The 25,405-nt window shown below is 31.1% G+C and overlaps 2 protein-coding genes across 3 annotated transcripts; one reads left to right on the plus strand and one right to left on the minus strand.

Moving 5' to 3' along the window:
• The first annotated feature begins 1,480 nt into the window (after positions 1–1,480).
• On the plus strand, positions 1,481–3,214 carry LOC107422888 (zinc finger protein CONSTANS-LIKE 4). Of its 2 annotated transcripts, none has more exons than XM_016032405.4 (2): positions 1,481–2,612; positions 2,741–3,214. In XM_016032405.4, exons 1-2 carry the CDS (start codon positions 2,040–2,042, stop codon positions 2,819–2,821), a joined length of 654 nt encoding a protein of 217 aa, XP_015887891.1. In that variant the 5' UTR covers positions 1,481–2,039; the 3' UTR covers positions 2,822–3,214. The 2 variants fall into 2 exon arrangements, with proteins under 2 accessions (XP_015887891.1, XP_015887897.1); XM_016032411.4 differs by having other exon boundaries at positions 1,491–2,612; positions 2,744–3,212.
• A 16,650-nt stretch (positions 3,215–19,864) lies between these two features.
• Positions 19,865–23,672, minus strand: LOC107408635 (universal stress protein PHOS32). The gene is made up of 2 exons (XM_016016043.4): positions 22,800–23,672; positions 19,865–20,111 (listed from the first exon to the last, which is right to left on the minus strand). Exon 1 carries the CDS (start codon positions 23,504–23,506, stop codon positions 22,805–22,807), a length of 702 nt encoding a protein of 233 aa, XP_015871529.1. The 5' UTR covers positions 23,507–23,672; the 3' UTR covers positions 19,865–20,111; positions 22,800–22,804.
• Between the last annotated feature and the right edge of the window lie 1,733 nt (positions 23,673–25,405).

Raw genomic sequence — 25,405 nt, forward strand, 5'->3', positions numbered from 1 at the left:
ATCTTTTTTAGGTTTTTTAGCTAACTTATTTAAAAAATTAATAGTACCATTTAGTTATTTATTTTTCATTTAAATTAATTTTTTATTTAGAATTTTTTGGATTTTGCATCTTCAATTTATATTTCATATGCCAGTTATATGACAATCCTATTAAAAAGTTAACTAAAAAAATGAGAATGATGCAAAATGCCCAAAAAAAGTAAATTTAAGGTTCAAAATGTTTAAATAGAATGAAAAAAATATCAAATCATATATAATTTAAGATAGGAGTACTCAAAAAAAGAAGAAACAGAAGAGAGAGAGAGAGAGAGAGACTTCAGACCACTTTGATATGGAAAATAAAAAAATAAAAAACAATTCTTAAAAAACCTTACACACAGCAGTGATACCATGTTTTCGGCAATAGTATCTAACAATTATGCACAACGGAATTCGGACAGTGTATTTAGTCAGACGTAATGTTAAAATAAAAGTCTATAAAATCCCGTAAAATATTTATTAAATGTAATTGCAAGTGATTTATTATACCATATTATTTGTACAATGATTGTATACAAATATTAACTATTTTTATAATATATGCTTAAATTTAATGTACTGATATATTAAGTGAAATTACACACCCTCTATATCATGGACGTAATCGATTTTTCTTTGCCGAAAGTTTTATTTATACCAATCTTTCAATATTGAAAATTTGATTTAACCAATTCTTTGTTAATATATTGGCCTAGCTCATGATATGGTGGATATTTAAAATTACTGCAGCAAAATTATTTAAACTTATTCTAATTAACATTTTATTATATGGAGGCATAGGGTAATAATAGAAAGAGTAGAAAGTCACTGGTGACAAGACTCATATCTACAACAAGTCCCTTCCAACTGGCTGTGGGCATCTTCTTGGGCATGGCCTTATCTTGCACCACTCCTGACTATTTCCAAGAACCTATCAACTCCCATGTAATTGACTTTCCTTCCACTAAACAAGGTTTGAGTCTGCCATGTGATGGAAATTTCTTACAATGCAATCATCACCAACCTCCTAAATATATATCTCCCTGTCCTACCCAAAAAAGAGTAAATTAAACTAGTCACGTGCCAAATAAGGCAATAAGTACAGTACTTTGTATAATGTTTTAGGGAAGTCTTAGAATTTGAGATAAAACTTAAAACCCATGATTGGCTAGAGCTTTTCTATTCTTGCACTAGCTTTGAATTTTTTATTTTATTATTATTATTAATTTTTTCTGGTGATTAGGTTGGAAGATTCAACTCAAGAAATTGTATGAGAAAACAGAGATTTAAATACCCCAAATTGACCTCATTTGAGGTTTATATTCAAAGACAGCAATCTAATTTCACGGAAATTAAATGGATTTGGGATATCAAGGTCCAGGAATGGGCCTTCCCAAGTACCCCACCTCCATATCTGATGTATGGTTGGTGCCATCTGATGTGGAACAAAATTGGGTGGGTGCTGAAGCTTCAGAAGCGTACCTAATTCCCACCCAGAGAATTACTACTGGTTTTCTTGGCTTTATTCATCCTAATTCTATCTTTCAACTCCCACAATTTCATAATAAATCAAAGCTTTTAATCATATAGTTTGTTTTGGTTTAAAAATTGTCATTAACATAGGTAAAAAAAATTTATCATTAACATTGAAAATTTTATACTTTTGATTTTGAATATAAATACAAGTCTGTCAATGCGTATAACCTGTGGGTTTTTCGTCCTTCCCTTTCCCAGTTAACATACTCCCCATATATTTTGCAGAGCAAGTAATTAGAGCAGCTATCAGAACTCAGAAAGAAATTTTCCCATCTTTGCAAAAAGAAGACAGGGCAGTTTTTATACATATATCTATATATATATATATATAACCAGCTGCAAGTTGCTCTGACCAATATATATTTTCTATTAACCCCAAGAGCCAGAGATTAATAATTAAAAAAAAAACAAAAAAACAAAAAAACAAAAATAAGCATAAAGACTTGCTCAGAGAGATTCCAGGTTGTGTTGGATCAGAGAAAGTGATGAAGTGTGAGCTCTGCGATTCTGTGGCGAAGATGTATTGTGAATCTGATCAGGCTAGCTTGTGCTGGGATTGTGATGCTCAGGTTCACGGTGCAAACTTCCTTGTTGCTAAACATTCGAGGACTCTGCTTTGCCATGTCTGTCAATCTTTAACACCCTGGAATGGCACTGGACGCAAACTCGGCCCTACTGTTTCTGTTTGTGAAAATTGCGTCAACAGGTTGAAGCAAAATGAAGCCATAAACCAAGCTAGAAATCAAAGAAACGGCGAAGAGGACGATGATGAAGATGAGGATGAGGATCATGTAGAAGATCACCTTGAAGATGATGATGATGAAGACGACGATAACAGTGATGGTGATGATGATGATGATGGTGATGATGATGGGGATGGGGATGGTGATGGGGATGGTGATGAAGGCGATGAAGAAAATCAAGTAGTTCCATGGTCATCCACGCCACCTCCTCCAGTCTCTAGCTCTTCAACCAGTGAGGAATGCCCAAACAGGTTGTGTAGCGGCGAAGAAAGCCATTCGAAATGGAAAGCAGCATTTACCGAATTTTGTGCTCAAGTAAGTTGTTTTTTATTTTATTTATTTATTTATTTATATGGCAAATCAGAAAATGGACCTTTAACCAACTTTCTCTGCTTTCCTTGTCATATATTCAACCCCTAAATAGAAGTTGTTTTTTCAATTAGCAGAATGATCACGACCATCGCTTACCATCTCAATTGAAACACAAAGGCCGTAAAAGAACAGATAGGGAATGCAGAAGTTGAGCGGATCGACATAACCACAACATTCAAGGCAGAACAACAAAGACTAGGGCCATTTTCTCTGTGTCTCAGTGAACTGAGAAAACCATCCTAGACTCCAGAAGTTGTTGATGACCTTTTTCTTAACTGACTAATAGCTCCCCAATTACAGGTAAATAAATCCCTTTTCTTCTTACTTCTTTGTTTCTCTAGAAAGTTATTGTAACTTCAACTTTGAAGTAGTCGATTCTCACAAGTCTGGTGAGCAAAATATTGTAATGTGTGAAACGAGGTATTATTTTTACTTTCCTTTTGTTGTAATGTGCATCATTTGGCTTTAGTCCAGAAAACTCCAAGTTACTACATGCATTTGTTATCTTCCATGCCTGAACCCCAAAAGGATTATAATAATAATATTTTTAAAAAAATTAATCTCTTATATCAGCAAGCTCATACACTATGTATAAATATATATATCTTATACAAAATGATGTAAAAATTAATTTCCTTAGAGAAACCATTTGAGTGGTAGGCCATTGACGCATGCTTTATAACAGTTTCTCCAACGTATTCTCAGTACATACATTATTATGATGGAACCGCTCTATTCCTAGTAAGTTTTAGACTAGCCTTCTTCTTTATATTTCTTTTTCTTCTTTTCAATACTCTTTTTTTTTTTTTTCCCTTTTCTTTTTTGTATTTTCATACTTTTTCTAGCCTAGAACATCCTAGACAAGCTTAATCACTATATGAGACAGACCAAATCTCCTTTGCCCGACCCCAGGTGGTAGATAAAGTCCACACTCCTATTCCAATTGTCGCACAAATTAAATAAGGTATTAAAATGATTAGACATTTGCAATGAATATGGAGGCCCATGGGGACCTAAAGACTAAAGAAAATGTGGATACCATTAGTTGTTTATTTGGTTTTTGAAGGCTTTTGACCCACAAAATTACCATTTACACGTACGCTTATATGGATGGTTTGGTGGTAGGCAAGTGTTTTTTTTTTTTTTTGGCAAGCGCCACAAGTTTTCTGAGTCCCCTGTTTTTGAAACACTTTTTCTTTTTCTTTTTTTTCTTTTTTTTTTTTTTTTTTTTTTGCCTTCTAGTTTAATTTCCAGAATCTTTAATGAGAGAAAATTTCTTTGGGCTTGAACTTTCCGAAATAGACGCGTAAGTAGCAAGAATATGGGCAAGAAGAGGTCTTAAACATAAAGGTTCAATCAAAGAAAGGCAGGTTAAATTTTGTTGTCAATTACTAATAGATGCTATATATTGCTTTTATTATGTAGAAATCAACAATAAGCACCTGGCGCAAAAAATAACAATAATAATTGAATAATGATTAAATTAAACTTTGGAGAATATTTATATACCTTCGTTCTGGTAGCTGTCGAGAGTGATCTCCTTTACAAACGTATCATGTCACCATATACTGGTCTATGCATGTCTATGTTATTAATGACTTTTAATCATTCCCAAAGTGACTTAAATGGTATAAAATATTAATATAAGTGATAATAATAACAAAGCCATAAATGATTTGAATTAGTTATATGTCTCATATCATAATTAAAAAAATGGTAAGACAATAAATATCAAAATATTAACCAAATTTATTTATTAAATAATATATATTAAAACATTATTAATTGATATATTCATATAACTGAACAAGTGAATTTTTAAATAAAAAAATAAATTTAAAATATAAGCTCATCAAATATTGCAACATTGTGTACCATGTTTATCAATAAATTTAGTAAATATTTTGTTAAATCTAATATTATTTATTAAAATACTCTTCACTAATTGTCATCGAGGTAAATTACACTTAAAGTTTTAAAGGAAAGAAAAAATACTTTAACATATATAATATTCATTCAAATTCATGCATATACATTAAAAATTTAGTTAAAAAAATTAAAAAGTTATCGATTTTAATAAGTAATTGGGTTCTCATTCACAAACATATTTCACATGTCAACATTACTATATTGATTCAAAGAAGGCATTAGCACACAGCTTCTGGCTTTTGGAGATCCTGATACTTTAAAAATCTTTTATTTTATATTTTTTAGGTATACACTTAATCAACTACTTTGTAGGATTCGGATCACATACATACTATCTTATTAACTTAGAACCAACAATTGCATTTCCTTTTACCTCCCTACACATTAATATAGCTTTATTGAAAAGTGGAGAAACGCATCAAATTTGGAAGGTTTTATTCAAGCAGGTTGTAACTAGCTAGGTTGACAGAGGGAGACAAAATCCTCTTCTTCTTTTTTTTCCACTTTTATAATACATATAAACATATGCTTAATAATACATTAGGAAGGAAAATAGTAGGATCAGCCTCTTGGACAATTCCACGTGCCCACCATAATTCATGAATTAATTAAATAATTAATCGCAAGTTGATTACAGATTGTTAAGCGATCAAAGTAGCATTTTCTTTTTGTTTTTTAAGGACCAAAATCAAAGTATTATTTAAGTTTGCAAAAAGAGAAAGGTAAAGGGAATCAAAGAGTTGGGGATCAGAGAGCCTAGTGTTTGTGGGTTTCTGGTGGGAAATTGTTGCTTGTAGAAGGACAATTTTTGTGTGGCTGTGGATTAACCCCATGAATTCTATTTGCCACCATGGAGATGAGAGATATTTTTGTTGCCTTTGATTGTTCTTTGGATTCTCTTTCCCCTACAACTATTCATCTAAATCATCTTTTTCATCTGTGTGACAGCCACAAAAGTAAGTTATTCTCTCTCTGTAACAATGCCCTTTATAACTTGAAATGGTGGCCACTTCTTACACATAAAATAGTTTTGCATGGGGAAGCATATAAATCATGTAGGACTCCAATTGTACCTTCCACCTTTTAACAAATATCACCAAGAATGGTATTTTCTCCTGCCAAACAAAACCAGTAATTACTCTCTGTGTCCTACCACGCTCTCGCTAGGCACTTGAAATTTTATCCTGTATTTTGGACCCCTGTGATATCATTCCATTTATCTAGGCTTCTAGATTCAATTGCCAAATATTTTAATCAGTGTTTTAAAGGACTTTTTAACTATAATTTTTTTCCGAAAAATAGGGAGCTTAGGTGGAGAAGAATTATATCCCAAGCAACAGTTTTTGATTTATCAAGTTTATTTATTTAAAGAACAAATCAAATTTATTTATTTATTATATACTTTATTTTTTTAATCTATCATTATCCATGACGTAGTTATTTTCGATAAGAACCGAAGTTTTGAAGAATCTATATATATAAGCGGGTAAATGCAGAAAATATAACTTTCTGCATTCCAACAAAATAATCACATCAAATTAATCTCAGAAGTTCTCAAATTTCAGCATATTATTTAGTATTTCTTTAATTATTATTATTATTTTTTAGTTGATTTCATTTTTTAAAAATTATTTATCGTTAATGAATTTCAAACCTTTGAAAAAAAAAATTTTTTTTTTAATTTTTTTATTCCTTGGTTAATAAGTTGGGTATACTTTTGCCATACCCCTTTTAGATTTTCCTTAAAGTTTTAGTGTTGCTCGCTCAAAAAACAATTGACATTCAACTAAAACAATGGTAAAGGAATTAGACGATATGATGATCAACTGAAGGATAGTTATGAAGCGAAGAAAATTTTGGTGAATTTATGAGAGAAGAAAATATGATCCACCAATTGAGGGAGAAATTATGATTCTCACTTTTTAAGACCTAATCTAATCCAAGATTTTATGAAGAAGTTTCATCAATGAATGGATCAATAAATGCAAATTTAGCAAAATAAGGTCAGATTCTGTGGCACAAGGATACCTCCACCAGCTAAGAATGTTCTAACTGTTGGAATATAACCTGCTGTGCCGATGTGGAGATTAATGCAGATATGGATAAATGAAGCTGTATAGTTGTATCTCACAGTGGCTTACATGCCACGTGTCATAGAACTAGCTTGAAAAATATGTGTGTGAGTGCATGAAAGTGTGAGAGAGAGAAACATTCAGAAATATGCTTTTGTAACAGAATGTTAATCATTGCATTTTATGATGTAAGTAAAGTATTTTTGTTTTTATTGTTACATTGAGAAAAATATGAAACATACAAGCTAAGCTCACGTTTTCCTCTCCTCTCCTCTAACTTTTCTCTCAAGCTATCATCATCTCTTTAAAAATTATACCAAAAAATACAGAATTATTCAAGCCCCATTAACATGGTATCAGAGCTTGTTAAATCTGAGTTAGGAGTAAAAACTATGATTTAAAAAAAAAAAAAAAAACAAAGTTCGAGTAAATCTAAGCTTGACCGAAGAATGCAAGCTAGAGCTTCAGATCTGCATAACCAATGGCTACATCTAAGGTAAGAACTCCAATATTTTCAAGTGAGAATTATGAGTTCTAGAGAATCAAAATGGTGACCATTTTCAAATCTGTTGGGCTTTGGAACTTCATGGAGAAAGGAATCCCCTTTTCTGTTGGAAAACAAAAGGGGAAGAGTGAAGAAGCTGAAGGAAGCTCAGCAATGGAATATGATGAACAGATGATGGAGTTCTACATGAAGGATGCAAAAGCTTTGGGAATTAGTCAAGGTTCTGTTACAGATCAGATCTTCCCCAGGATAGCAAATGCAAAGATCTCAAAAGAAGCTTGGGAGCTCTTGTACAAGAATTCCATGATAGAGATCAAGTAAGATCTGTGAAATTGCAAAGTTTAAAGAGAGAATTTGAATACACTAAGATGAAGGATGATCAAACACTATCTAGTTATCTTACTAGGCTAAATGATCTAATAAATCATATGAAAACATTTGGAGAGACTCTGTCTATTGAGAGAATGGTTCAAGAGGTATTAATCAGCTTGACAAAAGCATATGAACCTATATGTTTGATGATAGAAAATACTAAGGACTTAACATCAGTGGAATTTCAAGAAGTAATTGCAATTTTGAAAAGTCAAGAGCAGAGACTTAACTTGCAAGTTATTGATTCTACAGAGAAACATTTTCTACATTATCTGTGAACTCCAAAATACAAAACAGAGGAGTAACACAAGCAAATGTAGCTAAGTTTTAGAAGTCATGGTCTTCAAAAGAGAAGAAATGGGAACCTTAGCAGATGTTTCAACAAAGGTTTGATGGAAATCAAATGATAAACACACATTCTGAAAACACTGCTCACGATGGAAATAAATGGCAAGTTGGAGGCAGTCAAGACAATTCAAAACCATAATGTAAAACCTGTGGTAAATATAATTTTGGAGAATGTAGGTTTAAAGGAAAACCAAAATGCTATAAATGCTATAACTGTGACAGGTTTGGACATTAGGCACGAGAGTGTACAAATGGAAGGAATGTACATAAAGCAAATTGCACAAATTAGATGGAACTGTCAGGTAATATGTTCTATGCTGTGAGTGAAACTAATAGCTCAAGCAAAAATAATGAGTGGTACATAGATAGTGACTGCAATAATCACATGACAGGGAATATCAATTTATTAGTTGATGTTATGAGAAATATGTATGGGAGAGTACAAATGCCTAATGGAACACTAGAGAACATAGCCGGAAAAGGCACACTTGTGATTGACACTGCCAAGGGAAAAAGACATATCAAAGAGGTGTTGTATCTACCTGGTTTGAAAGAAAATTTGTTGAGTGTTGGCCAAATGGATGAGCATGGTTATTATCTAACGTTTGGTGGAGGAATGTGTCATATTTATGACACTAGAAAATCTGATTGTGAAAGTGAAGGCAAAGACAAATCGATGCTATCATTGACTATGACATCGAGTGAGCAGACTGCATTAAGAGTTCGAGCTGAATTCAGTGTGGAAACTTGGCATAAAAGAATGGGACATCTTCATTTGAATGCATTGCTTGAACTAAAAAAGAAGGATATGGCCTTGGGATTACCAAAGCTTGAAGAAATGATGAAGGTTTGTGAAGGATGTCAATTTGGAATGCAACATAGAGAAGTTTTTCAAAAGAATGGTGCATGGAGAGCAAATCAACCATTGCACCTAATTCATACTGGTTTGTGTGGTCCAATGTAGACAGAGACACTTACTGGAAATAGGTATTTTATGCTATTTGTACATGATTGTACACGCATGGTTTTGGCATACTTTCTAAGAAACAAATCTGAAGCTTTTATCTGTTTTAAGAAATTCAAAGCAAAGGTTGAGCAACAAAGTAGTTCTAAAATTAAGTGCTTAAGGAATGATAGAGGAGGAGAATTTCTATCTACTAAGTTTATAAAATTCCGTGAATTTGAGGAAATTCAAAGGCAAATGATAGTGGCCTCCACTCCTCAACAGAATCGAGTGGTTGTTAAAACTGCCAAGGCCATCTACATGATAAATAGATGCCCTATTATCTGTGGGGGGAAGCTGTTCATACGGCTGTGTATTTTTTAAATAGATACCCTACTAAATCTCTGAATGGCGTAGCACACTTGGAAATTTTTGGATCTCTTTGTTATGTTAATGTACCAACTGAGACAAGGCAGAAATAGGATCCCAAAAGTGTAAAGGGGGTATTTGTTAGATATGGAACCTATGAGAAAGGTTATAGGGTATTTGATCCTATAACTAAAAGATTGATTTTATCAAAAGATGTTGTATTCGATAGAAAATTCATGGGATTGGAAGAAAGATACGAAAAGTGATTATGAAAGATCAATTTAAGTAATCAAAGATGTCTATAAAGCTTTAAAAGAAGTGAATTCAGTGTTTGAAAATGTTTATCAAACACCAAAAAAGTCAACATAAGGGGTGTTTAATTCAAAAGAGGTTACAAGCAGTAATAGGGACATTTCAAATACACATAGAAGTATAAATATGGATTCTGTACATACTAAAGCTAGTGAAATGCAAGCTGAATTTGACCACACACCAGTGAAATGGAGAAGTTTGTTTGATATTTGAGCAAAATACAATAATTGCATCATTGAACCTGAAGACTATAATGAGGCAGCACAAGATTAGTCCTAGATCAATGCAATGACAGATGAGTTGAAAATGATTGAGAAAAACAAAACTTGGGAGTTGGTGAATAGACCAACAGACAAGCTTGTAATTGGTTTTAAATGGGTGTACAAGACTAAACTCAATCTAGATGGCTCAATTCAAAAGAACAAAGCAAGGTTAGTGACTAAAGGATATGCACAGAAACTAGGAGTGGATTTTAATGAGACTTTTGCTTCTGTTGCTAGACTCGATACTATTAGGACTTTGATTGCTCTAGCAACTCAGAAAAGCTAGAAATTGTACCAGCTTGATGTTAAATCAACTTTTTTAAATGGTGTGCTACAAGAGGAGGTTTATGTAGAACAATCAGATAGTTTTGTTATTGAAGGGCATGAGGATAAAGTGTATAAACTGCACAAGGCATTATATGGGTTGAAACAGGCTCCTCGAGCCTAATACAATGAGATTGATGCATATTTTAGTGAGATTGGGTTTCAAAAGAGTCAAAGTAAGGCCACTCTTTATGCAAAAACTAGAGGAGAAAAGGTATGTTGATTGCTACTATATATGTTGATGACATAGTGTATATAAGGAATGATGATGAAATGCTGCATTGGTGTAAGGAAGATATGATGAAAAGGTATGAAATGACAGATTTAGGATTGCTGCATCATTTTCTTGGTATGGGAGTAATACAAACAGGTTCCAACATTTTTGTGCACCAGAAGAAATATGCTTCCACATTGCTAAACAAGTTTGGCTTAACAAATTGCAATCCAGTTCTCATACCATTGATTGCAAATGAAAAACTTAGCAAAGAAGATGGAAGTGGAGCCGCAGATGAAGAGTTGTATTGGAGAATTGTGGGAAGTCTTCTATATCTTACAGCTATAAGACCAAATATCATGTTTGCTACAAGTCTTCTAACAAGATTCATGTATAATCCCACAAAGAAGCATCTTGGTATAGCAAAGAGAGTACTAAGATATGTTAAAGGCACTTTAGACTATGGTTTACAGTATGTGAAGGGAAGACAACCATTATTAGTGGGATACTATGACAGTGATTGGAGTGGATCTATGGATGACATGAAGAGTACATCAAGATATGCTTTCAGCTTTGGAAGTGAGGTGTTTTCATAGGCCTCAGTCAAGCAAAGTTGTGTTGCACTTTCTATTACTAAGGCAGCATACATAAGTGCCTCATAAGCAACTGCACAGGCAATTTGGCTTCGGTTTGTACTAGAAGACTTTGGTAAAATGCAAGTGGAAGCTACACCTCTGCGCTGTGATAATATCTCAGCAATTGCCATCACTAAGAATCCAGTTTTTTATCAAAAAACCAAGCATATTGACAGGAGGTACCATTTGATCAAAGAAGCCTTGCAAGATAGAATTGTAGACTTGACATATTGTGTCTCTAAAGAACAGATTGCAGACATATTTACTAAGTCTTTGCCAAGGGACAGATTCAATTACTTAAAGGAAAAGCTTGGAGTTGTTTCAGCATAGAGGTTATAGGGGAGTGTTGGAATATAACCTGCTGTGCTGACGTGAAGATTAATGCAGATGTGGATAAATGAAGCTGTATAGGTGTATCTCACGGTGGCTCACATGCCACATATCATAGAACTAGTTAGAAGAATATGTGTGTGAGTGCGTGAAAGTGTGAGAAAAAGAAACATACAGAAATATGCTTATGTAACAGAATGATAATCATTGCATTTTATGATATAAGCAAAACATTTTTGTTTTTACTATTACATTGAGAAAAATATGAAATATACAAGTTGAGCTCACGTTTTCCTCTCCTCTAACTTTTCTCTTAAGCTATCATCATCTCTTTACAAAATTATACCAGAAATTACAGAATTCTTCAAGCTCCATTAACACTAACTGGGGCAATCATGACAGTAGCATATTAAACATGAATAGATGTTTGACTAGGTGTCAAGAGATTGGTCTTAAAGACCAAATATAAGGCCAAGTTAACAACCAATTGATCTTGAAGGCCAATTCAACAATTATGCCATCCGATTTTGTGTTAGACCAAGGTTCATGACAAGGCTAGTGACAACAATGTTGGATTCATTGAAGCCGAAAATAAAGCTATAAATTTCATCAAATTATCCTAGCTTTTGGTTTTATCAAGTTTATTTATATTTTATTTTTTTATTTGCTTTATCCATAGGTAGTTTATCTTAATAAAGACTGAATCTAAGGTGGTAACTATGTAGAAAAACAACTATATACCTTAACACAAGAATTAAATCAATTCTCAATTTTCAGCATATTGTTTAGCTTTTCCTCAGTTGTTTACCTTTATTTTTTACTTGATTTCATTTTTTTTAAAGCCATTTATTGTTAAGGCATCAAAAACATTTGAATAACTTGTTTATTATTCAAACATCATTTGAGAAGTCAGATTTCTGTTTGGCAAAAACCCTTCATTCTTTTTCTCCCCTTTATCCTTTTTCTCAAGAAAGTAACGTTAGAGTTATCAACTAATTTATCAAAATGATGTACCACGTTAAAATAATTGACAATTTAATAATATCTTAAGTATGGATAAGTACACAATTTAAAATATAAATAAAATTAAATATAAGCCAATGATACAATGGCACTTATAATATCTCCAATAGTTCTATCCATTGGAATCTATGTGGCATATGGATTGAAAAATATTAATATTGATGTGGCATAGTATTTATTTAATAGATAATATCCATCTAAAATAAAGGGAATATATTCAATTTAGAATTTAAAGAATTTTAAAAGTATTAAAAGTTTAGACGTATTCGATTTAGATTTTAAAGAAGTACATATAAATCTAATGATATTCAATTCAGATTTTAATGGATTTTAAATCCATTAAAATCCAAGTGTATTCAATTAGGATTTTATAAAAAAAATTTAAAATCTATAAGAATTTAAAAAGACATTGATTTTAAAAGATTTTTAAAAAAATAATGGATTTTAATGGATTTGAAAGAATTTTAAAAGTTAAATTGTGAATAAAATTGTTAATATGAAATCCAACATTTACCTCAAATATTTCGTTAGATTCTTATGAATTTCATAACTATCCATAAAATATTTTAAAGTTTATAATTCATTTTAAATCTATTAAATTCTAAATTGAATACACACTTTTAAATCTCTAATGGATCTTGTTCAAAATATAATAAAACGATGATGTGTAATTTTTTGTTTTAAATTATACCTAATTAAAATACAGCAAATAAAAAACCAAAAAACAACAAAGAACCACGAATGAATAGGAAACATGATGAAGGGAAGAAGACAGAATATACCAATTAAGGCAAAACAAATTACTCCATTGAGTATTCAATCATATTTAATTATCCTATTTTAACAATAATTCTATAGCTATGGAAAAACCAAAGATTTCTAAGTTCCAAAATTCATTTTCATATCTAATTCATTTTTTTTTTTTAAGACACAGAACTAATAAATTTACTATGTTTTTTATCTGGGTTTCCAATGACAAGTTAACTATTGTCAAAATGTGGTCTCAAGCCTCTGCCATAAATTTTTCCAAAACCCAAAACAAGGATTGCCTCAAAAAACAATTCCAAAGTTCTATTTTTGCATTCCAATAAAAATTTGACATATCTTAGATTCTCTCCAAATAAAATTTCGTCATCATATGAAAAAGTTGGGAGTTAAAAGTGAGTGAATCAATGAAGATTACTTCAGTGAAAGGGGAAGAATAAAACAAAGGAGAGACAAAAATCAATGGCATTAATGGGGTTGGAGAAGGAAGATTTGATCTGGATGCAACGCCATATTCAAGCTAGTGAACTACTATTCTGAAAAACAAAAAGAGGAAAAAAAAAATCAACCAAGCAAGGAAGAAGAAGAAGAAGAACAAACCAAGCAACAACCCAAAAAGAAAAAAGAAAAAAAAAAAAGGAGATTAAAGATGTTGAAAGTTATTTTTTTCAAATAAAAGTTGATAAAATAAATAAAATATTAAGTAAGACTATCTAACAGACCTTCAAAAGGTAAACAGTCTCCTTAAAAGCCTTTATTTTCTTTGGTGCCACATCAGCTTGGCAAAATTCTTGCATAGAGCTATAGGAGAAATTTTTTTTAAAAAGCATGTCTATTTATATGATGTGATAAAGCTTAGTTTAGATAGACAAAACTAATATATAACTCATTGAAAATGCTCTTAGTTGAGATTTTTAAAATTATTTTTAAGTGACAACATACATTAAGTGAACACGTATCATTATTTGATTATTTTATATTTAGTTATATTTAGAGATATTTAGTTATATTTATCTCTACGAAGGTTTACTTAGCATAATTATTAAATGGTATAGATGTTTGCTTAACGCGAATGTCCATATAATAGAACTCCACTTATCTATATTATATAAATATATTAACTAATAAAATAATAAAACATAAATACTTAATAAATATGTTAATTGATTAGAAAGTACCTCTAACATTACTCTATTTTTATTTTCTATTTTATTTTATTTACAGTGACAAACATTGAGATGTAGGGGTGGGCAAAATCCAATCCAACCCGTTCAACCCGCCCAATCCAATCCATTTTTAACGGTTTGGATTGGATTTTTACATCAATTGGATTGGATTGGGTTCAAAATATTATAAATTGTATGGATTGGATTGGTTATGGATTGAAAATATAAATCCAATCCAATCCAATCCAATCCAAATAATATATTATATAACTAAAAAATTATATATTTTTTATTCTTTTTATATTTTTATATATTAATTTTAGAATATTTTTTCATTTTTATATATTAATTTTTAAATTTTTTTTCCATTTTTATATATTGATTTTTAATATATATATATATATATATTTGTTTTTTTTCTTTTACATCCCCATATCCCAAATCTCAAATCAAATTGTAAGTTGTAACCCTAAACTGAACATTTACCTTTGTTACCGCACACCACCAGTCCATCACCATCACCATAATATATATATATATATTTTTTACATTCCCATCATATATATATATATATATATATATTTACATATATTATATCCAATTGCTACTTATATATATATATATATAAATGTTTAAATATAATTTATTGCTAATTTTATTGTTTTGATCTTTGTAGAGCTTATAGAATCAACTAAAATTAGTGAACCTGTCAACGTTGATTGACTTTTGATTTACCAAAGTTTTAAGATTAAAAAAAAAAAAAAAGGAATTATGCATTGATTCTTGAGTGAATGAATTTTAACGAATGTATTATTTTACATTATTTGTTCTAACAATTTTAATTTGATTTTATAGGAGTGAGATGATGATATTAATGTTTGCTATTTAATAAGTGCATGATGTGTATCATTTGCTACATTTTCTTCTCTATTTTCTATTGGAGACTATGTTGTATTATTCTAATTGTATTTTATGTTTGGATAATTATAATTTATTATTTATATTTTATATTTGGAAAATTTTTTATTTGTATTATATATTTATAAATTAGTAAGTTCCAAACCGATCAACCAATCCAAACCAAACCGATCATAAATGGTTTGGTTTGGTTTGGATTTAATGCTTCAATGGTTTGGTTTGGATTGTAAATTAGAAAAACCGATATGTATGGATTGGGTTGTATTTCGATCCAAAACCGAACCAACCCAATCCATGCCCACCCCTGTTGAGATGTATAAATAGTGTTTATAAAAAAATATTAAATGTATGAAATAACAGAAGCACAAAACAAAGTGTTAACCTTGTATAGCCATGAGCTTCAAGACATTAGTGTGTGCTTTTCTGAAGGCATAAAATTGATATTGGAAAACAAAATATGTTTAAAATTATTAAAAATAAGTCTAAAATTAATTATAATAAATTCTTTTAAATAAATTTACAATACTCTATAAATTTATAGTTTTACAAATAATAATACAAATTTTATCAAAATAATGATAATGATTAAAAAAAAAAAAAAGCTAAATGTGACTAAGTTAGGCTTAAATATTACATTTTTTTCTTTTGAAAAAAAAAAAAACTATATTGAAGTATACCTATGTAAGGCATAGGCATAACCTCACCTCTCTTGGATGCAAAAGTGGATGCTTCTACACATGAAACATGTTAGGATGACAATTTGCTCATAATCATTTCACTCATGCCATGCCCTATTCCTAAAAAAATGGTAATTTTCCAATAAATTGGAATGCCGGGCCGAGGACAAGGTAAATATTTTTGCCCAATGATGGGGTTAGGGCAGAAATGTAGAATATACACTTTTTTGAAAAAGTATAAGCTATTATATAAGTTTTAGCGACGTTTTTTAAAAAGCGTTGCTAAAATCTATATAATAGTTGATATTTTTTCTGAGAAAGCATTGGCTTTTTTTCCCTTTTGGCAATGATTTTCATAAAATCATCGTTTTTCCCTCTTTTTTTTTTTTTTTTTTTTGGGTCCAATTTTAAACACAAACCCCCCCCCCCCCTTTTTTTTTTTTTTAATCATAATCATATTTCCATCAAAAGTTTTTTCCTCTTCTTTTTTTGGTCCAATTTTAAACGCAAATCCTCTTTTTTTCTTTTTCTTTTTTTTTGTTCATTATCATATTTCCATCAAAAATCATTCCTCTCTTCAATTCAAATTCAAGAGAATATTTTGAAGCATACACCAATAGTTTTTTAGGTACACATTGACAGAGTGCATACCCGAATTGAAAAAGTAAAATAATCTACAATGTCCCCAATTTTTGTTTTACGACATCACAAGACAAAAATCTTCCTAAACTTTCAGCTATAGAATTAAAAACCCACTAGCAAATGGACTCGTAGTTAGCAAATATTGCATAATTTTCAAAATCGCTTGTTGTACCCTCAACACCACCAAAGGTCTCTGAAAAATGGTCTAGAAGGGGAACAATGGAAGCAAAGGAGAAGAAGAAAGGAAGGGAAGGGAAGGTTGTGAGGCATGTGAGAGATGGTTTTTAGGAGGAAATTTTTTAATGAAATCTAGACTGTTGGTGTTAGTCTAAGGGTCAAGAAAGAAAAATATTTTTTTTGACCAGATAAAAGCAGTCAGAACCATCCTAACCATAGAAAGATTCTTTATATTTATAAATATATATATATATATATAGAAAGAGAGAGAGAGAGAGTAATACTATAGTATGCTCATGCGGACCAACACCAAAGCTGACACTTTTAAGAAAAAGTATCGGCTTTGCTGTGTATGTGTACACAGTAAAGTCGGCGTTTTTTCTTAAAAGCATCGGCTTTGGTGCAGTCCATCACTTTGGTGCAGTCCATCACTTTGGTGCAGTCGATTACTTTAGTGTAGTCCATCCGCATACACAACAAAGCTAACGCTTTTTCTTAAAAGCATCGGCTTTGGTGTGGATCCGCATGCAGACGGACCGTACCATAGTATTACTCAATATATATACATATAAACTCCTTTTAAAATACTGATTTTTATTTATGTAAACTTTAGAGAACAAAGCACATTGATTAAAATAAATTTAGTCTATAGATTAACAGTAACTTCAAAAATTTGCCTAAGATTCATTGGGATGGTGAAAGGGAATGGCAAGAATGGATTTTGTGCAAGGGTCAAAGGGAATGAAATGAATTATATGTTTTGGCCTTTGGGTTGGTTCACCATCTCCAATAGATAAATAAATAAATAAAAATAGAAAACTTTGGTTAAAGTTTAAATATGACAGTGCGATTATTATTACAATAAGACTGGGCTATTTCTCTACTCGATTGGGGGGGAGGGGGGGAACTGATTTTTTTTGTAATTTGGAAAAATTTGAGGCTACGATGCGGCCGTTCGCATGCGAACCATACCAAAATTGATACTTTTAAAAAAAAAAATTAGTTTTGCTCTGTGTATATAATAGCAAAGCCAATACCTTTTTTTAAAAAGCATCGATTTTGATACGGATTCATATGCGGATGGACCATATTATAAAATTACCCTATATATATATATATATATATTCAAAATGTGGTTTGTCCTAGCCTCCTAGGTTTTTCAACACCTAGATGTTTGTGACTAACATAATTCTTCATTGTATTCCCATCAGAAATGGTTAAAAAATAAATTATTAGTAGCTCTGATTTGATCAGTCCATGTCGGCCTAATGCTTTGTTGATTGCTATGACAGAAAACATCTGCGTCCTAATAATATTTTATTATCACATCCATAAAATAAGAAAAGATGCTTCTAAGTGGTAACACGGGGAATGAATTCCCAACACAAACGCATAAAGTCGGTGGATGATCATATATATATATATATAATTCATAATTGTTAAATTAGAAAAAATTTGACTATTAAATAAATAAATAAATAATTTTGATTCATTTTGGAATTGAATACCTCAATCAATTATAAACCCTGTTTTATAATTTAGAATAGCTCACCATATACATATATATATATATAAAGTCGAGATAATGCATATGCTTAAAAAGTATATTTGTATATTCTTTTCACTTAAGAATATGCTTTGTTCTAGATAAAAATATTTTCATGATTTTCAAAAAAAAAAAATTATATTTATATATATATATATATATATATATTTAATCCATTTTGAATACCATAATTTTATAACATATGGATTAACGTGTTCGTCCTTAAGAATAAGCGTGTGTGATGTGTAAATGACCCCATAGACATGCATACAACCAAACTTTTTATCAAATCAACAGCTCTTTTTACATATATAAAGAACTAAGAAAGGTTTAATTATTCACATAAATTGGTCAAACTCAAACCTCAAGAAACACGCATTTAACCAGGGATTGGATTTCTCAGCCCCACCAACAAATAAAATAAGCAAAACAAAAAGTTGGACAAAGATTGTGGCGTTTCCAGGCTGGTGATTTCCTTTCCTTCTGGAATTCGATTTTGATTGGATTTTAACTTGACCCTGAAACATTAAGCCCAAAACTATAATTGGGTTTGGTTGGAATTTAACTGAGTCAGGAACAGTAAGCCCAACTCTGTGATTGGATTTTGGTTGAGAATTAAATAGTGGGCTCAGTTGAGATGAAGGCGACTTTTATCAATTTTCTTTTTACCTTTTTTTTTTTTGGGTCTATCACTGTAACCTTTTTTTATTTTGTTATTTTTTCAATATTACATTTTTATTACCCTTTTGCATTTTGTTCTCATTTTAATATAGCATTATTTTATAAACTCTTACCAACAGAATTACAATTTGAAATATTAAGTCTTCATTCAAAATTTTCTACCCATTGATCTTATAACTAAATAATAATGAAAATCAATTAATAAAAATAATATCGTAATTAACTTGTTAATTTTATTCTTTAAGAAAAAAATAATTTCAAATATATTCAATATGTTTGAAAAAACCGTGTTTATTACATATAATTTGTTTTTTTTTTTTTTTTGATATATCGAGGAGAAAGATTTTAACACCAATATTTTGTAGATTTAACAATTTTAAATATATATATATATATATATATATGTATTTGTCTTTCTTTTCTTAAATGTACTTAGAGATCATATAAAAATAAACAAAATAAAAATAAAAATATAATATAATATAATAAAAATAAAAATAAAAATAAAAATAAAAACCTCAGAAATGAAAAATAAAAAAATAAAAAATATATATAACTCTATAGGTGAGATTTTTAAAAAACCGTGCTATATTGAAACATAAATGAAATAAGATAAAACTGTATTGGTATTTTTCATGATAAAATTATGAAATTGAAAAAATAACAATAAAATTCGAAGTGTTTGTATAATTTTTCAAAAGTGATCAAGGTATTTAGAAGAATTTCTAATCAAAAGCCAATAAAAAGTACTTTTAGAAATGCAGAAAAAGAAACAAAGCAAACACTACGCTATTTATAACCTTAATATTAACCAAAGAAAACACAAATCTTGGATGAGCAAGATGAGGCAGCCCTTGCTTCCTCTATCACAAAAAAGCTACAGTGGCTTTCACACAAGACCGTTAATGAGGTTTTAAGAAAGTTGCAGATTAATAGAAGCTACACTTCGCCATCAGTAATCCTTCTTCACCGCACATTTGATTCAAACAAGTAAAAACCAAATTGCATTTTCAATTCCTGTCATAAAAAATTTCAGAAACTTTCAAAGTAAAGAGATTTTCCAGCTACATAATTTACACCACCATATTTATATTTACTGCAGCCTACTACTATATTCAATTGCCTAAAGAAGGAACCAAAGGCAGTGAGGTAAAACAGATACTAGATTCAACAAACTTTTATCCAACACGCTCCAGCATATTCCTGACGCACTGCAAAAGCTTTCTCCCATCTGCAAGAAATGAAAGCTCGTTTTCCATATAAATTTTCACCCAAAAGGATGTATAAATGAAGTATAACATGATACCAGTGAGAGAAAAAGAATCAGCAGCTAAAACAAATAGCGACGAGATCGATGTAACTCATGTAAAATATTCCATAAAAGTCCTCAGCTGCTTAACATAAAATTCAGTGTTCACAATTTAAACACTTAGCATATGAAAGCAAATGGTTACAGAATAAATTGCCTTCAAGCAAGTTAAAAATGATTATGCAAGAAAAGAAGATAACTCAAATTTTTTTTGCACAAGAAATTTCATATATATATATATATATATATTTTTTTTTTTTCATGATGAAACCCAGTGGATATATATATTTTTTTAGTGATGAAACCCAGCGGATGAATTTTCCATCTCCAAGGAAAAGCACTGTTATCCGCTATCAGAAGAATTCTCTTATCTCCCTTTAGGAGTTCAACTCTCACACATGTTTTATAAGGCAATCTTTTTTCTGATATAATGCTATAATATATATATATATATAATAGATAGATATAATAATGATATGATTATATATCGGGCAACAAGAATAAGAAAAATATATAACCAGATTATTCAATAATAACCTCCAGATAACGCTCCTCTAAGATTTATCACCTTGCACCCACACTGGACCGTGGACCTACTCAGCGTTAAAAGAACATGAACAATTCAGAACCCTGTTAATTTAGCTAAGGTGAACCAGAAAACTTAACTGGAGAAATTTAGCTTAATATCAAATACAACAGCTAACCATGTCATTCCAACCAATCCTAATAAAATAAAATTAAACCCACTTTTTCCAACGGAGAAATCCCCACCACTCAAATCATGATATCAGAAAATTGCGAGACTATCTCCATAACTAGCATAACCCACTCCTGAGTTTGTATCTGGTAGGAACCCATGTGATAAAATCAATCTATACGCACAGGGTTTATCCAATCTTTGTCTTGGTGTTCTTGAGTCACCAGATTCACCAATGAAGCATACTGGAATAGGTTCCCCTTAACACAACAAACTGTAACATGCTTTTCAATTTCCCATTTCTATTTACTCTAAGATGACGAAAATGTAACCTCTATTAGTGTATCTCTGGCAGCAATGACACTCGACATTACCAAGGCTTGATTCTTTAGAGGTATTAAATCATAGTAATAAAGCCAGCACACAGTAAGACTCAAGAAGCCTCAAACCACTATTTACTATATTCTGACAATGAAATTTTCTATTTTATGAAGCCGTTGCTTGACACCATCATCACAGCATATTTTTTATATACTTAATTAAAATCCATATGCACCAATACCACTATAAAGACCAATTTTCATGAATCAAAATTAATTGTCATGCTAATCTCTCAAGTTTGACAATTAACACTCAAATATCATAACATCTAAGCATAACTCCAAGCAAAAAGCACTAGATCATATCATCATTTGTTATATACTTGTTCTAATTAATTAATATTTAATCATGTCAAGCATTTATGTAAGAGGTCTATAGAGGTAATAAAGAACTCGAATTTCAAAAAAATTTATGTTCCTGTTTTTCTAACTCAACAAACAACCAAAAGCACCTCTTGAAGGCAATAAAATGGACATATTTGTGCACATGTCAGATATCTGTAGATATTCTATCATTTTTCCTTTCCTTCAGTTTCGCATTTTGCCCGGTATCTAGAAGAGTCACCACCAATTCAAAGATGCATTCTTTAGTTTCCATTAGAGTAACCGTCATTTTACTCTCTCTAAAAGGTCAAAGGCGACTAACAACTTTATAGATAATGGTGCCCTGTACTAACTATTAAAAATTTCCAATAATGGGTAATGCATATTTGAATTTCAGATCCTAAAAGTTAAATGGGTAAAGTATTAAGTTAAAGCTAAATCAGCCTCTCAACTTGAAGCTGCAGAATTTTAAATAGCAAATGAACTTCTACATTCAAGACTCGCGAATTATATTGGAGTAACAAATAGCACGAAAGGAAACAAAAATTCAATTTGCTTACGCTTGTCAAGTACCTGAAATACGTTACTGCAGTATATACGACAAATAAAATAAGTCTGTAACAGTCTTAACAATCCCAGTGTTAAACTGACATTTCCATTTATCAGATGAAACGATTTTGTCAACAAAAAAAGTAGATCAAACAAACGTTATGAAGTCGATGGGTTTTGAATTTATGTTGCAAAAGTTCAGAAAGAACGATTTAGAAAACATAAACAAAATGGGAAAAGGGAAGAGGGGAAAGGGAGCAAGGGATTAAGAAATTAACAAGTTTATCTCAGAAGGCAAATTCATTAATTTTAGCTTATGACTTTCTTCTATAAAGCACATACATTTTCGCTATCAAGTGCATGAACCAAGAAAACAACCATAAGAAAAACACCACTTGAAGCAACGAAATACAACCGGTTTAGAATAAAATTAACAACAAAAGGGACCTTAAAAATTATTTGGAATAATGAACTAGCAAAGACCACTTGAATTACATCACCAACACGCAAAAGCATAAAACAACGCAAACAAAAAGCACAATTAAAAGAATATATACCACCGCAATTCATAAGCCAAGATTCAGATTATCACTATAAATTCCATCATCAAATAGCTAAAAATAGAAGTGATCAGGAATCGGCAATAGAAGAGAATAAAACCTTGTTCACTTCTCCACCGCATCGTGATACTCTTGCTCGTCCTCATGCACAACCGGAAACTCCGAATTTCCCGATTTGACGTCGCCATCGCCGTCTCCGTCCCCGTCCCCGCCATCCGTGTCGTCGGAGAAGCGGACCACGACGACAGGACAAACACAGTGATGGACGCAGTAATCGCTAACACTGCCAAGCCTTCCTTTAGAGGATCGCCTGGTGGCTCCAAAACCTCGGCTACCCATAATGATGGCACTGAGGCCAAGCCTCTCGACCTCCAGACAAAGCCTCTCCTTCATATCGTGGTCCTTGACTATGTGTATCTTATACGGTATCTGAGCCTTCTCCAGAGGCTCGGCGATGTCGTTGGCTTTGGCGGTGGTGAAGGCGTCGTAGTCGTTCTCGAGCTTCCGCTGCGATTCCTCGTCGTCTTCCTCCGCCGTCGCCGCCATTGATACGTCCATGGCTCCCCAATCGGCGCCGTAGAGGATATCGGTGGGCCGAACGTGAAGGAGAACGACGGCGTCGCCGGGGCGTAGGTAATTGAATACGGCCCATCTGACGGCGAAGGCGCTCTCGTTGCTGAGATCGACGGCTATGCCGATCTTGCGATTGGCCCCAGCGATAGGGGACCCACTGCTGGGTGGAAAGCGTGGGGAGGAGGGCTGCACGAGAAACGCCGTTGCCGGACGTGGGCTCTTTGGGGAAGTCATTTGGTGATTGATTGAATAGAGTATGGGCTGCGTTTCGGCTTGCTTGCTCTTTTTTGGGTTGGTTTTTGGGTTTTGGGTTTTAGATTTGGAAGAAGTGAGCGTGTGTGTGTGTGTGTGTGTGTGTGTATGTGTGTGTGTGTGTGTGTGTGCGCGCGCGAGTGAAAGAATTGTATATATTTTTTTTGTTTTCTAGGAAAAAAATGGGGAGGATAAAAAGGAACAGTTTTGGGTGCAACTTACAAGTCTGAGTTGGTGTTTATACACTTTGATAGGTGTTACAAGCTTGTCTTGATTCACTACATTGGAGAGTAGGCACCAGGCGCAGTGTCAGTGAAGCTGCACATACAACTGTTTCTTTGCTTTTTTTCAGGTTTATGTTTTGCCTGAGGGAATAAAATAATATGATAAAGTACACATGGAAATTATGAGTAATTTCTTACACTTTATTGTTTTTTGGAATCCTCATCCTTTTGGTTTCAAAAGTGTCCACTTTACATTTGTATGGACAATAGAGAATATAATTAAACATATTTAACGATAAGATATACCATGACAATTTTTTAAAACTAGTGGAACAAACTGGGAATGGGATATTAAAGTTAGTCTAATTAAATCTTTTAAAAAACTTAAATGATATTAATCCTTTTTTGTGTTTGCAACAATAATAAATATGGTAATCTTATTTTCTAGTGGCTTTTAATTTAGTATTTTTTTTAAAAAAAAAATTTATAGATTGCTTGTTTAAGCTTGTAGAAATTCTAACTATCATTTATGACACAAGTCCATTAAATATAACTAAAATAAAATTTTTAAATAAATTGAGGTTAGAATATTTTTCAATAAGTTAAAAAGCTTTTTTTTTTAAAAAAAAATTAAGATTTTTACAGCAGTTAATAAATACTTTTTAAAAAAATATTTTTTTAAGCTGTTTCAAAAAAAAAAATTAACTTATGTAAGTAACTTATAAAGCATTTAATACAATTTTTTTACTTACAATCAAAAACACTAACTTCTTAATAAAAATTATTTTTTTTAAAAATCAATTATGAAAAGCTTTAAAAAAAAAGTTTTAAGTTTATAAGCTATACTAAACAGATAATAAATTTTAAACTAGACCTCCAAAGGGACAACTAAAATAAAATTTAAAAACCAAAAATGAAAAACACAATTGTTATCATACCAGCACTTATAGTTCACAGTTTAACCACTAAAAATAAGACTAGCAAAATTGTATTGCATTAACCACTCAATTATTGGGTTTTTTTTTTTTTTTTCCCTCTCTCCTTCACAGCCAACCTAATATAAAAGTCATGCCGACGGTCCAGTCATCATTTTTTTTTTTAATAATTCAAGTTTAAATGTCATTTAATATAAAAAAAAATGTCTAAAAGAAAATTATTGTTTTTCTTTTTTATTTTGTGGGTCAAATTTATACTTTTTTTTTTCTATTTGAAACAAGGCTCAAATCTATAGTTAATTAAAATAAAATAAAATAAAACCGATATTATTAACGTTAACAAGCATTGTTGTAATTCACCCAAAAAAAAAAAATTGTTGTAATTGAAAAAGAAAAAAAAAAAAAAAGGCTAACAAACATTAATATTGTGTATGTATAAAGTAATAATTATTGGTAGCTAGTACGAAGCCTTAATAATTATATGTAGCTTCTCAGCCAAAATAATAATAATAACTATTATTATAATTTGTAGGTCTTGAGATGTAACAGATATAGCATCTTACATTATTATTATTATTATTATTATTATTATTATTGTTACTATTATTATTGTTACTATATGATTAAAAAAAAAACTAACATCTTAAATTATTTTGCAAATTGCTTAATATATGCTAAAGAATCCAGTACCATTCTTTCTGTTAATGAATCCAAATCAAAAC

Source organism: Ziziphus jujuba, chromosome 1 (genome assembly GCF_031755915.1).
Source record: "Ziziphus jujuba cultivar Dongzao chromosome 1, ASM3175591v1".
Lineage (NCBI taxonomy): Eukaryota > Viridiplantae > Streptophyta > Magnoliopsida > Rosales > Rhamnaceae > Ziziphus > Ziziphus jujuba.

Coding starts and splice junctions, on each gene's coding strand:
- LOC107422888 (XM_016032405.4), top strand. CDS start 2,040: ATGAAGTGTGAGCTCTGCGATTCTGTGGCGAAGATGTATTGTGAATCT. Junction 2,613..2,740: donor TTACCGAATTTTGTGCTCAA/GTAAGTTGTTTT, acceptor TTTTTCAATTAG/CAGAATGATCACGACCATCG.
- LOC107408635 (XM_016016043.4), bottom strand. CDS start 23,506: ATGACTTCCCCAAAGAGCCCACGTCCGGCAACGGCGTTTCTCGTGCAG.